Source organism: Giraffa tippelskirchi, chromosome 8 (genome assembly GCF_054371585.1).
Source record: "Giraffa tippelskirchi isolate mGirTip1 chromosome 8, T2T-mGirTip1v1.2.pri, whole genome shotgun sequence".
Taxonomy (NCBI): Eukaryota; Metazoa; Chordata; class Mammalia; order Artiodactyla; family Giraffidae; genus Giraffa; species Giraffa tippelskirchi.
The window spans coordinates 120,054,960-120,069,910 of record NC_137282.1 but is presented as its reverse complement, the minus strand read 5'-3'; the positions used below and the strand labels follow the sequence as shown (position 1 = coordinate 120,069,910).

Sequence of the window (14,951 nt, the reverse complement as noted above, 5' to 3'; positions counted from 1 at the left end):
GCCCCTAACTAGGGTGGATACCCAGTTGTCCGCAGCAGCAACCAGGTCATCACTGCACCCTCTGTGGATGGTTCTCAGTCCTTCCCTGGATTCTCACTTCTACACACCACGCCCACCCAGGTGTGTGTGTGTGTGTCTGTGTGTGTGTGTCTGTGCATGTGTGTTATAAGACAGAATCTACACCCCACACCCTGTGTGTGTCTGTGTGTTATAAGACAGAATCTACACCCCACACCCACCCAGGGTGTGTATGTGTGTGTGTGTATTATAAGACAGAATCTTAAGCTAAAGGCAATCACCCTAAGAATAAAAAGAATCTGTGACTATCAAACCAAAGGAGAAAAGTAGAATTATCCAATTTTAAATGAGAAACTACTAAACAATTGAATAGCCCCACAAAAATACAAAACTTGAACTCAAACGAAAGAAGTATCATAGCAAGAGTAATTTCAGAAAAAACTGGGACACAAATCTCTGAAGCAGGAAGGTTCACCTGACAGAAGCCTTCAGAGTGGATACTGCAACCACCTCATCTTTTTTTTTTTTTAATTTCTAATAAAATTACCTTATATTTGTATAGCTGTTTAGAATTTACCTATTTTTAAGCTACGTGAATACCAGACCATCTGACCTGTCTCTTGAGAAACCTGTATGCAGGTCAGGAAGCAAGTTAGAACTGGACATGGAACAACACACTGGTTCCAAATAGGAAAAGGAGTACGTCAAGGCTGTATATTGTCACTCTGCTTATTTAACTCCTATGCAGAGTACATCATGAGAAACGCTGGGCTGGAAGAAACACAAGCTGGAATCAAGATTGCCGGGAGAAATATCAATAACCTCAGATATGCAGATGACACCACCCTTATGGCAGAAAGTGAAGAAGAACTAAAGAGCCTCTTGATGAAAGTGAAAGAGGAGAGTGAAAAAGTTGGCTTAAAGCTCAACGTTCAGAAAACTAAGATCATGGCATCTGGTCCCATCACTTCATGGGAAATAGATGGGGAAACAGTGTCAGACTTTATTTTTTGGGGCTCCAAAATCTCTGCTGATGGTGATTGCAGCCATGAAATTAAAAGACGCTTACTCCTTGGAAGGAAGGTTATGGCCAACCTAGATAGCATATTTAAAAGCAGAGAGATTACTTTGCCAACAAAAGTCCGTCTAGTCAAGGCTATGGTTTTTCCAGTGGCCAAGAATGGATGTGAGAGTTGGACGGTGAAGAAAGCTGAGCGCCGCAGAATTGATGCTTTTGAACTGTGGTGTTGGAGAAGACTCTTGAGAGTCCCTTGGACTGCAAGGAGATCCAATCAATCCATCCTAAAGGAGATCAATCCTGGGTGTTCATTGAAAGGACTGATGTTGAAGCTGAAACTCCAATACTTTGGCCACCTCGTGCGAAGAGTTGACTCATTGTAAAAGACCCTAATGCTGGGAAGGATCGGGGGCGGGAGGAGAAGGGGACGACAGAGGATGAGATGGTTGGATGGCATCACCGACTCGATGGACATGGGTTTGGGTAGACTCCGGGAGTTGGTGATGGACAGAGACACCTGGTGTGCTGCAATTCATGGGGTCACAAAGAGTCGGACACGACTGAGCGATGGAACTGATCTGAAGCTACGTGAACATCTCATCTTATTTAACCTAAATATACTACCAAAATGAAAAAGAAGAAACAAAAAAGACTACCCAGATTACTTCTGCAGTTATGATAATCCTGACAAATATGGTACAACTACTTATTTTAGCTCCCTCTAACTGAATATTTTATCCATTCATACAGATAAAATTGTGATGCATTATGGATATTTAAGTTTAGGAAAGCCCAAAAAGCCAAACAAACAAAAAAGCCCTTCCTAATAGATACTAAAAAAAAAAACCAAGAAAAAAAAAACTAAAAGAGTCTTCTTACTGAATTTTGACTGAGGTACTGACAAAACAGATGACAAATCTCAGATTCCAAAGTGTGTGTGAGAAGATCATTATTTGCCGAACTTACAAAGAAAATGGCTACAAATCTATTATACAAATCTGGAACTCCCTCAAGCTCTTCAAGGATTTTTTAAGAATTAAGAAGAAATGGAAAGGCAGCAGATTCTCGAAGGCTTTCCTTAAAGAAGCACTGTCCCATATCCAAGCTGAGAAAGCATGGGACGGTGGGGCCAGCAGACAAGAGCTGCATCTGCGGGGTAACTGTGCTTCCAGCACCAGCGAGACCAATAGCACACATGCATCTCACACGGGCAGAGGGGAGCACGTCCAAGACATAAGCCAGCGCAGAGGCACTTCACACCGCATCCAACAGGGCCACTTCGGGGCACTGGGAGCTGGCATCAGGGAAGATGGAAGTGGAGCGCTGACTCCTACAAAAAGGAAGTCAGCTGACAGAATAAAGGACACATTTGTCCCCCAAGACGGGGAAGCACTGAGGAAGCCAGGACGAAGTCCCATAGAGAAAAGCACCTGCCACCATCTGCATTCAGAGGCCGTGGAACCACACCACCCTGCCAGCCTGATCCGTGCCCACTCCAGGGGCCTCAGAGCCTGGCCCGCTCAGGAGGAGCTGGGAGTGAAGCCGTCAGCATCCTCCTCCCAGACCACAAGGCTGGTCACAGAGGAAAAGAGATTTAACTTAAATTATCTGGCTATTCCTACTACCAAATTGAGATACGTTTATGACTAGAAATCACTGAGGCAGCTGAGAAAAATTATTTAAGAGTGACCAGGAGTTGGCCTGGATGGGAGGTGAGTTTGGGGAAAATGGGTACACGTATATGAATGGCTAAATCCCTTTGCTATTCATCTGAAACTATCACGACACTGTTAATCAGCCACACTCCAATATAAAGTTTAAAAAAAGAGTGGCCAGAAGAGACATGAGCTGAGGGTATTGTCAAGGATCAGACCTCCTCCTCCTACGGCCTAATCACACATAAAGAGGGGTGAGACACAGACAGAGCTGCGTTTCACTGCCTTCCTGAGCAATGCCTATTCAGCACACCTATTCAGCAATTGTAACTATTTTTTTTAATGTGTTTATTTTTCATTGGAGGATGACTGCTTTCTAATATTGTGTTTTCTGCCATATATCAATTATAACTATACTTAATTTTTAAATGACCATTAAAAAAATAAAATAAAATGACCCCACGCTGCTCTCCATTCTTTTTCTTCCTCCAACCTCTAGCTCTGTTAGTGCTAGATATCTTTGGAAAAGTTAATGTTTTAATTTCTCTGTTGTTGACACTGAAAGGCAGCTAGTGTCTTCTAGCCATATATTTTACAAAGACCTTTATTTTCCTACTATTCAACATACCTTCAACACTACCTACCCTAAAAACTGGAGCACTGGAAAAGTTTCTTCAACATCATAGATAACAGTAAGCCACCCATAAATGGATCACTTCTAACAGTTAATAAACTACCCCGCTTATGCACAGATCAGAATACAGAGCTCTGAATAAATTTCTGGTGTCCATGACAAGATCACCAATAGTGAGTATTTATTCCTAACAAGATCATTCCAAAAAAGTCACCATATTTTAATACAATTCAGAAAATACTCTCCAAGATACATAATATGCAGAGTTATTTCTGTCCTCAAACCACTGACAGATACTACAAGACGATCTGCAGGCTGGTCCAGAGCGCTGATGAGCAGCACCCGTGTCATGTGGGAGGCCTTGGAAATGTAGACTCTTGAAGCCACCCACAGATCTACGGAGGTCAGGCTGCATTTTAGTGAGCTCCCCAGGGGATTCCTATGCACAATCAAGTTGAAGAAACACTGGAAAAGGCCAGTCGGAATTACAAGGCTTTAAAAACACTATTACAGATATTACTCAGGATTTATAATGCTGGCCCCTATTCTTTTGGACACTTTATGACCTAAAGCACACAAATTACTCAATGAACCAATGTGTCACAGATCCCATGCTCATGTAACTTCAAAACGAACCGGAGACTTGCAATCTAATTCTGTTATTCCTTAATTCTTGTGTTTATAATTATAACTTACAACCAGTTTCTTGTCCAGAGCTATTCAATTTCCAACAATTTATTTTCATTCATATTTGTGAAATAAAGTTGTTTTTGTTTTTTTTTTTTTTTAAGAAAATAAGTGTTTTCTTCTACTTATATGTGAGTTCAGTTCAGTCACTCAGTCGTGTCCGACTCTTTGCAACCCCACGGACTGTGGCACACTAGGCTTCCCTGTCCATCACCATCTCCCAGAGCTTGCTCAAACTCATGTCCACTGAGTCGGTCATGCCACCCAACCACCTCATCCTCTGCTGCCCCTTCTCCTTCTGCCTTAAATCTTTCCCAGCATCAGGGTCTTTTCCAATGAGTTGGCTCTTCGCATCAGATGGCCAAAGTATTGGAGTTTCAGCTTTAGTATCAGTCCTGCCAATGAACATTCAGGACTGATTTCCATTAGGATGGACTGGTTGGATCTCCTTGCAGTCCAAGGGACTCTCAAGAGTCTTCTCCAACACCACAGTTCAAAAGCATCATATCTTCAGCGCTCAGCTACTTATGTGCATAATCTCAAATAACAGGTCTTAAGTCTAAAAACTCATTTCCATATATTTAGTCAGAAGCATTTTTTTTCTGAGAACCAAGTCACAGTAAAAAACTGTGATGAAAATCTCCTTTATGTTGCATGCAACTTTCTGTTCTAAGTATGGTTTCTATTGCCAAGGGTGGACTTTCTTAAGAGTTTAAGAGGAGTCATCTGGGATGCTAAAGACTTCCTAATATGATCTGCACTCTGTTCTAACCTATTGACAAGGAAATCATGTTTCCACATGCCTCACTGTGCAATTAAGCCACTATTCTAAGAACATAATGAGGCCTTGGAGCAACAATCTTGCTGTAATAGGTCTTTTAAATGAATTATAATAATTTTTTTAAAATATAGCTTTTATGTATCTTGAATAACACATTTTTAGAATAAAAATTAGTAGGTCATAATTTTTTAAGGCATAGTGAGTGTTTCAATCACTGAATCTCCATCTGAACTCATTCTGCCCACCTTACCTTTTCTCCCTACTCTTTATTTCTGCTTAATTATATCATCACCGGAATCTACACTAGAAGCAGATGTTACCTGGTGCCAAGCTGTCATCCAGCGCCCCTGCCTTTGAGAACACCTCTCCCTCTCTGAACAGCAGCCTACAGTTTAGGCAGCCAACCCTACGTCTGCCCTGGGGGAGCCACATGTGCACCAAGCCGATTAGGTTAATCACCTTCCTCTGCCTTCTCACTGTAATCTGGTCAAAGGTGGTCTGATCAGATAAAAGCTCGGGACTTTTGATGCACAGCTGTGGGAAGTAACCCTGGGTCCCCAAGGATGTGAACAAAGCACTGTAACCTTGCAGCCAAGACGAAAATCAACATCAGGAGGAACCCCACACGGGGAGGTGGCCAGCCTGGAGATTAGCGAGGCTGCTGCTGCTACTGCTACTGCTAAGTCGCTTCAGTCGTGTCCAACTCTGTGCAACCCCATGGACAGCAGCTCACCAGGCTCCGCCGTCCCTAGGATTCTCCAGGCAAGAATACTGGAGTGGGTTGCCATTTCCTTCTCCAGCGCATGAAAGGGAAAAGTGAAAGTGAAGTTGCTCAGTCGTGTCCGACTCGTAGCGACCCCATGGACTGTAGCCTACCAGGCTCCTCCATCCATGGGATTTTCTAGGCAAGAGTACTGGAGTGGGGTGCCATTGCCTTCTCCGATTAGCGAGGCTACCATCCCAACAAATCGCAACTGAAAGCTATGCTATGCTATGCTATGTTAAGTCGCTTCAGTCATGTCCGACTCTGTGCGACCCCATAGACGGCAGCTCACCAGGCTCTGCCGTCCCTAGGATTCTCCAAGCAAGAATACTGGAGTGGGTTGCCATTTCTTTCTCCAGTGCATGAAAGGGAAAAGTGAAAGTGAAGTCGCTCAGTCCTGTCCGACTCATAGCGACCCCATGGACTGCAGCCCACCAGGCTCCTCCGTCCATGGGATTTTCCAGGCAAGAGTACTGGAGTGGGGTGCCATTGCCTTCTCCAACTGAAAGCTACTCCCACTAACAAGTCAACAGACTGTAAATAAGTCAGTCTGAAATCAATTTTCTGCTGTTAGCAGCCAAAAGCATTCTTAACAGAGCCTCAAAAAAAGCATAAAAAAATGTCCAATATGTCAAATTTACATAATGTTGCCACTACTTGTTCCTTAATTCAAATAGGGATGTGAGGGGAAAAAAGCTAAGGCTTAAGACCTAGCTCAGTATCCACCCTCTGCCATTTTAACAGAGTTGGCTAAAAAAAGTTACATTTTAAGCAAAGCTTTTAACAGATCTATTTATACACTTATGATAGCTTTAAATTAAAATGTTAAATACAAGGAGATCAAATGTGTTTAAACCCTTTTAGTCCAAATGAAACAAAGGCAAAAGAAATTTGAATATCACCCATAGTAAATTAAGATGTAAATACTAATAATTACAGGCTCTCTTTTCAGTTTCTGGCAAAGAATGTTTTTTGTAAACATATGAAAGAGAAATGGATGATATATGCAGAGTATATCATGCGAAATGCCAGGATGGATGAAGCACAAGCTAGAAGCAAGATTGCTGGGAAAAATATCAATAACCTCAGATATGCAGATGACACCACCCTTATGGCAGAAAGCGAAGAGTAACTAAAGAGCCTCTTGATGAAAGTCAAAGAGGAGAGTGAAAAAGCTGGCTTAAAACTCAACATTCAACGATAACCCTATATGCGAGACAGAATAAGAGACACAGATGCATGGAACATTTTAATGGACTCTGAGGGAGAAGGTGAGGGTGGGATGTTCTGGGAGAATAGCATTGAAACATGTATATTATCGTATGTGAAACAGAACACCATTCCATGTTCGATGCATGTGACAAGGGCTCAGGGCCGGGGCAATGGGATGATCCAGATGATGGGATGGGGAGGGAGGTGGGTGGGGGGTCCAGGAAGGGGAACACATGTAAACCCATGGCTGATTCATGTCAGTGTATGGCAAAAACTATTACAATATTGATGAGAAAGATAAATTCTGTATGATATCACTTATACATGGAATATAAAAAATAAACTAATGAATAAAAAAAAAAAAAAAAAACTCAACATTCAAAAAACGAAGATCATGGCATCCGGTCCCATCACTTCATGGCAAATGGATGGGGAAACAAGGGAAACAGTGACAGATTTTATTTTCTCGGGCTCCAAAATCACTGCAGATGGTGACTGCAGCCATGAAATTAAAAGACACTTGCTCCTTGAAAGAAAACCTATCACAAACCTATATAGCATATTAAAAAGCAGAGACATTACTTTGCCAACAAAGGTCCATGTAGTCAAAGCTATGGTTTTTCCAGTGGTCATGTATGGATGTGAGAGTTGGACCATAAAGAAAGCTGAACACTGAAGAATTGATGCTTTTGAACTGTGGTGTTGGAGAAGACTCTTGAGAGTCCTTTGGACTGCAAGGAGACCAAACCAGTCCATCCTAAAGGAAATCAGTCCTGAATATTCAATGGAAGGACTGATGCTGAAGCTGAAGCTCCGATACTTTGGCCACCTGATGCAAAGAGCTGACTCATTTGAAAAGACGCTGATGCTGCGAAAGACTGAAGGCAGGAGAAGGGGACGACAGAGGATGAGACAGTTGGATGGCATCACCAACTCAATGGATAAGAGTTTGAACAAGCTCCAGGAATTGGTGATGGACAGGGAGGCCTGGTGTGCTGCAGTCCATAGGGTTGCAAACAGTTGGACACGATTGATCAACTGAACTAAACTGAATCAAGTTAAAACAAGAAATCTGCAATGAACTGGATGAGCCAAGTTAAAAAAATTAACAGATAATAATGAACACAGTCTTATGGCAAAATCTGGAAAAAGGGTTATAACCTTGACTACAGTGGAAATTAAAATATTCTTAGCCACCTGGTCTTTTTCTTTAAATTAGGGACCCAAACGATCTCCTTAACTGTACAATTCCAACATTTTCTCCTTTTTATTCATATACAAATCATTTTTGATATTTGACCAGTTCTGTGTTTAATTTTATTTTGAGATAATTGTAGACTCACAAAATTTTGTCTTATTAGAAATACGTTAACAGTAATTACTTTCTCCAAAAATAACCACACTAGTTAAAAAGTAATACTGATAAACCGCATTGTTAAAAGCTTAAAAAGAAATAACCCAACCTATTTATTTCTCACAAAAAGAATACATTATATACTGAGAATTTAGAGAAAAAAGCTAGGTAGGTAAAAAGAGTAATTCAGCCCACAATCTAGTCTTAGATCCTATCATGGTAGCTCTCTCCTTTCACTTCCTTGTACCTCATACTTCTCTGAACTTGTGCAGCCCTGAAAAGGCTTTACCCACACACATTAATGTCATAACAAAATGCCATTTTGTTTGCTGGAGTTTTCCTTTTTCTTATGTTAGTTTCCATTCTCTGACTATATAGTCATTTCCCTGGAGTCAGAGAAGACATTTCATAGTTTCTGACTTACTAGGTCTGGGAATGCCTATATGAGTCATGTAATTCTAAGGCAGAGACAAACAGTCTATAGTATAAAGAATTATTTACCACCCAACAAGATCTTTATAAGAATAATGGCCTGGGGTTTTAAATACTTTGGAATTAATTTAAATATTCTTAAAGAGAAATCCTTCTATGGGGAACAAAAAAGGCAAAGTTCTTTGTTCAGCCAAAAGAACACATCCAAAAGACTAAAGACATCCACAATTTACCTCGATAGTAGGCCTTGGTTATCGCATCAAACTCCTCCTGACCTGCTGTATCCCATAACATGAGCCTGACGTCTTCATCATTAACTCTGAAACAAGAGATGAATTTATTTTATATGCAAAGGAAATGTCTTTATTTTTAAAATCTGGAGGTATTAAAACTACATTGTGGGCTTCAATCTGAAAAAGTCTGAGTGCTTTTAAGTGCTGATACCATTAACCACAGTGAGAGTAAAGGGTGAGAGACACCCCTTAACGCTGTCATTTTACACGGTTTGGAGTCACCTGTCATGTTTTTTCCTTCAACAACAGTCACAGATAGTGGTGGCTCTAGGACTAGCATCAGAGGGGTCCACACCAGCAGATTCAACTCACCGCAGACAGAATATATTTGGAGGGCTTCTCGGGTGGCTCAGTGGTAAAGAAGACATGGTTCCGATCCCTGATCCTGGGAGATCCCACGGGCAGCAGAGCCACTGAGCCCGCGAGCCCCACTATGGAGCCTGTGCTCTAGAAGCAGGAGCGGGAACGGCTGAGCCTGCGCACCCCAACCACTGCAGTCCACACCCAAGAGCCTGTGCTGCACAGCAGAAGCCTCCGCGATGAGAAGCCCACGCACCGCAACTAGAGAAAAGCCCACTCAGCAACAAAGACTCAGCACAGCCAGAAATAAATAAAATTATTTTAACAAAATATGTGGGAAAAACTCTAGAAAGTTCCAAAAAGCAAAACTTGAACATGGCATGTGCCCAGCAACTATGTTATAAGTAATCTGGAGATAACTGAAAGTCTATGGGAGCACGTGTGTAGGTTAAATGCAAATACTATGCCATCTTGTACACGGAACTGAGCGTCTGTGGAGGCTGGTGTCCACAGGATCCTAGCCTGTCCTGAGAAAGCTTCCTCAGGTCAGCACTGCCCACTCTGGCCACCCTACTCTAACGCAGAGAGACCAGAGAGAGAGGACCAAGCAGCTCACTGCGAGCTGGCCCCGTAACGCAGACACTGCCTGTTCTGTGGCACCTGCTGTCTTACTCACAGGCAGCAGTCCGTTTATTGAGCCACTGCCAACACTAAGTCAGCAAGTCCTGAACCACCGCTCTGAGCGAAAATACCCGGCAAGGGGCCTTCAAGCTCCTGGTTACAACGTCATCAACCGATCAATATATAACTTCTTTTCCTGCATTGTTCTGTTTAAAGACACCTTATTTAATATATATTGTTGATTCATCAACTTTGAACTCATGGCCAACAGCACTATTACTGGTACTTGAAAGAAGCTTATCTAACACATGTGTCTTCTCCAAGAGGCACATCACAGCTCACCAGACAGCACTTCAGTTCTAGGCTCGGGGCCGTTTTAAACAGCAAAACCAACAAAACACAAAAAACAGAACATGAAGAGACCACTTATGTTCTTACGAGAGATGAAACAAAAAGGTGGAGGTCACCTCGTTCAGCCTCAGCCAGACCTGTGTGTGCAGGTGACGCAAATGTTTTGAGGCTCTGCATGTCCATGAATGGGGTCCCGAGTCTGGGGTTGCAAATACATTTTAGCAGGTAGTGAATCTGAACATACAAAGTCCACAAATAATGAGAAGTGACTGCATACTTAAAATATTAATATGGAATCTACAAATAATGAGGGTCAACTATATACTTAAAATATTAATTTGGTCCATATAACAAGTACAAAAATAAACATCATCAAGATTTAAAATGAATCCTCTTAAAGACATCTAAGAAAGGAAGCAAAACAGAAGTATTTTTAGAAAGAAGGTAAACAGATTATAAATTCAACAATTTTTAAAACAATGAACACAATTATCTCTGATGCTAATGTCTGGGACAGTTAAGTCAGATTTGTTTAATGTTACTTATTTCTCTGTGATAAATTTTAGTTTGTCTCCTACAATTTAAAACAACCTCAAAAGTTCTCAGGACTAAGGACAAAAATTGTTACTGTGATGTGTTTTAGAACTGGATTTCCTTTTCACAGGCATATTTAATCCCTTCAAATCTTTCTCTTATTTCTTTAAAGTAAAAATAAATTATTAATTCTCCAATTTCTAAATAGTCCTGTCCAGTTTTAAAAAGAGAAGATACATTCTATACAAACAGATCCCTTAATACATGAGATGAAAATTACTGTGAAAGGTAACTTTCCTTCCAAATAAAATCGTGGACAAAAATCTCAGTAGAATCAAGCACTACTTTCTGTTTAAAAAGTGCCCACGATGGGACTTCCCTGTGGCTTGTGGTTAACAATCCAACTTGCAACGCAGGGGACACGGGCTCAACCCCTGGTCAGGGAACTAAGGTCCACAAGCTACGGAGCAACTAAGCCCGTGTTCTGCAACCAGAGAGTCCGTGTGCCGCAAGGAAAGGTCCCATGTGCCACAACTGAGACCCGACACAACCAAATAATGAATAAAACTTTTTTAAAAGTGCCCAAGGTGCCACCAATAAATATAAAACAGATATAAGATAGAAAAAAAGAGAGAAGGGAGAAGGGTAGCAAAAAAGAAGGAAAATGAGAGAGGAAAGGGAGAGATGGAGGAGGGGGAAATGACAGTGAGGACACACAGAGTGAGTGACTGAAAACTGCTGCCACCGGACACCTAGCGTTTGTGCTGTGACCAGTCACCATCATTCCGACACGGTCATCGGACACCGCTCACAAACCAAAGCCAAGAGGGTAAAGTGGCCAAGTACATACTGGATTTGTCGCTCCAAAAAATCAACTCCAATGGTTTTCTTGTAGTCTTTTGTAAAAATGCCTTTGCAATACCGCTGAATCATACTTGACTTTCCAACTGCACCATTCCCTACAACCACCATCTTGATGGCCACTTCCATATCTTCCTCCAACATTTTTGGAGTTGAAAAGGTTTCTGTGCCAACTTTAATTCCAGGTGATCAGATCTTCTCTCTGAAACCTGTGGTTTAAAATGAAATTATTTTTTTCATGACATAAAAATAAGCTATAATTATTTTATCAAGAAATAATCAAACTGAATTCCAAGAATTTGTTTCCATGATGAAGGGCCCCCCTCCCCACTCTGTTCATTTAACTTAAATTCTCTGAAAAGAGAGACAATAATATTCACTTTCGAATCCTTATCAATAGCACAATGTACGACTTTCAGGGAGTGATAAATGAGTAGATTCTGCCTTTCACAAAGATTAGACTATGGGCTTTAGAGTTGAGGCCTGATTTAAAGTTGCCTTTTACTGGTTCTGTGCTCTTCGTGAAGTTATTGCTTATCCTCTTCAAGCTTCAGTTTCCTGAAGATATTTAGCTTCACAGGATTGTTGATCGATACACATAAAGCACTTAGCACAGTGAAAGTTAAGCATTCAAAAAATGGTAGTTTCATACACGGTAAGAAATCCTTCACAGATAGTTACCACCAAATGGGAAACAAATACAAAGTCTAAGGAAACTGCTCATCATCCTCACAGGTGATAATTAACATCCCTAGATCTGCACCCAAAAGAAGGGTTTTGTGTAATACTATGCAAGCAAGTGACAGCATCCAGCTCTTAAGTTACAGTACTTTAGTATTTAGGTTACAATGAATCCGTTACACATAATCTTATATCACACATTTTTTTCTTTACTTTCAGACTACTTAGTTATTCACACAAAGAAAGTAATAATAGTACGTGTACTGTTTGCATTTTAGACTGAATGAACAGTCTAGACCCTTAGAACAGAGGGCTAATTTTTTCACATTTCTTAAAATTATTAATGCCATTTAAGTTTCTACCTACTTAACTATTATACTCTAGCTACCTGAACCAAAAATTCATTTATACAACCACTACACAAAACATGTCTGAAATGTGAAGAGCATTCCTTTCTCTGTCCCTAATGGAGTCTCAGTATCTGTCCCTAGTGCTTCATAAACTTGCATGATTTAAGAAGCATCTAAAAGCACTTGTTAAAGTACAAGTTCTAGGTCTCCACTTCAGACATAATTAAATTATTAAAACAACCTAAAATATCAGAATGAAAGAAAGATGACAGAAGCAAAAATACGGATAAATACAGAAGGACTTATCCTCTTGAATGTTCTATGTTACATTTGACAGTTGAAAGAAAATCATAATACTGTTCGATGTGGTTTTCAATATACACAGAGAAAACATTTAAGACAATTATTTATACATAGGAGAGGACAAAAGGATGTGAAGGGAGGTAAAGTTTCTATACTTCACTTGAGCTTGTAAAATGCTGACATCAACAGACTGTGATAAATTATCTACGAGGCTAAACAAGTTACACAAATACTCAAAAATACTAGAAAACATGATAAAACAAAATGAAATTCTAAAAACACCATAAAAATATCAGAATGTAATTGACATTTATAGAATTGTCCACACAACAGCAGAACCTTCTTCAAGTATCCACTAAACATATATCAAGATAGGACATATTCTAGGCCATCAAACAACCCTCAACAAAATTAAAATAGAGACCACAGTGGAATCAAACTAGAAGTCAGTAACAGAAAGATAACAGGAAAGTCTCCAAGCATTTGGAAACTAAAAACAGATTTCTCAACAGTCCATGGGCCAAAGCAGAAGCTCAAGAGAAATTTTTAAAATAACTGAATTGAAATAAAATGAAAATACAATGTGTCAAAAATTTGTGGGACACGGCTAACCTAGTGCTGAGAGAGAAAATTTACAGCACTAAATGCTTACCTTAGAAAAGAAGAAAAGTCTCAAAGCAATAACCTGAGCTCCCATCTCAAAAAACTGGAAAAAGAAGTGCAAAATAAACCCAAAGCAAGCAAAAGGATGGAAATAATAAAGAGAATAAATCAATGAAATTGATATAACTATTAGGAAAATAAAATCTGTAACTTTAAAAACTCAAAAAGAAAGCTCCAAGCTCAGGTGATTTCACTGGATAATTCTACCAAACTTTTCAAGAATGATACACAATCTCCCCCAGAATATAGAAGAGGAGGAAACATCCCCCAACTTATTTTATAAAGCCAGCATTATCTTGATACCAGCACCACACAAAGACAGTACAAAGAAGAAAACTAGACAGACAGCCCCTCATGAACATAATGCAAAAATCTTCAACAAAATACGAGTGAATCACATCCAGCAATGCATAAAAAGAATAACCAGCACCAAACGGGCTTTACTTGGGAATGCAAGGCTGTTTCAACACTCAAAAATCAATGCAATCCACCACATTAACAGAGTAAAGAAGGAAAACCCCATCACCATATCAACTAATGCAGAGAAAATATTTAACATAATTCAACATCCATTTGTGAGAAAATTTCTCAGCAAACTAGAAAGAGAAGGGGACTTTTTCAGCCTGATAAAGGGCATCTATTAAAAACACACACACACAAAAAAAACCTACAGCTAACATCATACTTAATTCTGAAAGACAGACTGCTCTGCCCCTTAGAGTGAGAACAAGGTAAGGATGTTCACTCCCACTACTCCTGTTTATCATTAGGCATAGCCATAGCAATAGGCAACAAAAAATACACAAAGTGCTGACAGATTAGGGGAAAAACTATCCCTATTCACAGATGACATGATTGGCTATGGATTGTCCAAGGAATCAAACAAACAATCCTGAAACTAATAAGTGAATTTAGCAAGGACACAGGATACAAGAGTAACACACAACACTGAACTGTATTCCTAATATCCTAACAATTTACAATTTGAAGTAAAAAAAAATTTAAATGATATTTACAATAGCATCCTCCCAAAATGAAATTCTTTGATATGAATCAAATTCAGACACGACTGAGTGACTGAACTGACTGAAAGTTGGAGAAAACCATACCACCCAATTTTAAGACAGTAAAGCTACATTCATCAAGAAAGAGTGATACTGGCAAAGAGAAAGATACAGAAATCAGCACAGCACAGGCCCAATACAACAGAGGGCCCAAAAATAGACCCACGCAAATACAGCCCACTGATTTTTGACAAAAATGCAAAACTATTAAATGGAGACAAGGCAATCTTTTCAACAAATGGTGATGGAACAACTGGACATTCATATGCAAAAAGTAAACCTTCCCCTAAATCTCACACCTTATATAAATAATTCAAAATAGATTATAGATCCAAATGTAAAACTTAATATCTAGAAGGTGAAACCTTTTTGACCT

The 14,951-nt window shown here is 40.0% G+C and overlaps 1 protein-coding gene across 11 annotated transcripts in view; it reads right to left on the bottom strand.

Annotated features, from left to right (window-relative positions):
• RAB23 (RAB23, member RAS oncogene family) overlaps window positions 1–14,951 on the bottom strand; it is a 28,258-nt gene that overhangs the window by 10,959 nt on the left and 2,348 nt on the right. For all 11 annotated transcript variants that reach the window (XM_081519749.1, XM_081519751.1, XM_081519745.1 and 8 more), the window contains exons 2-3: window positions 11,504–11,723; window positions 8,788–8,873 (exon numbers count right to left, since the gene is read on the bottom strand). In XM_081519749.1, the coding sequence (XP_081375875.1) occupies window positions 8,788–8,873; window positions 11,504–11,658 (241 nt within the window). In that variant the 5' untranslated portion in view covers window positions 11,659–11,723. The remainder of the gene's footprint in view (window positions 1–8,787; window positions 8,874–11,503; window positions 11,724–14,951) is intronic.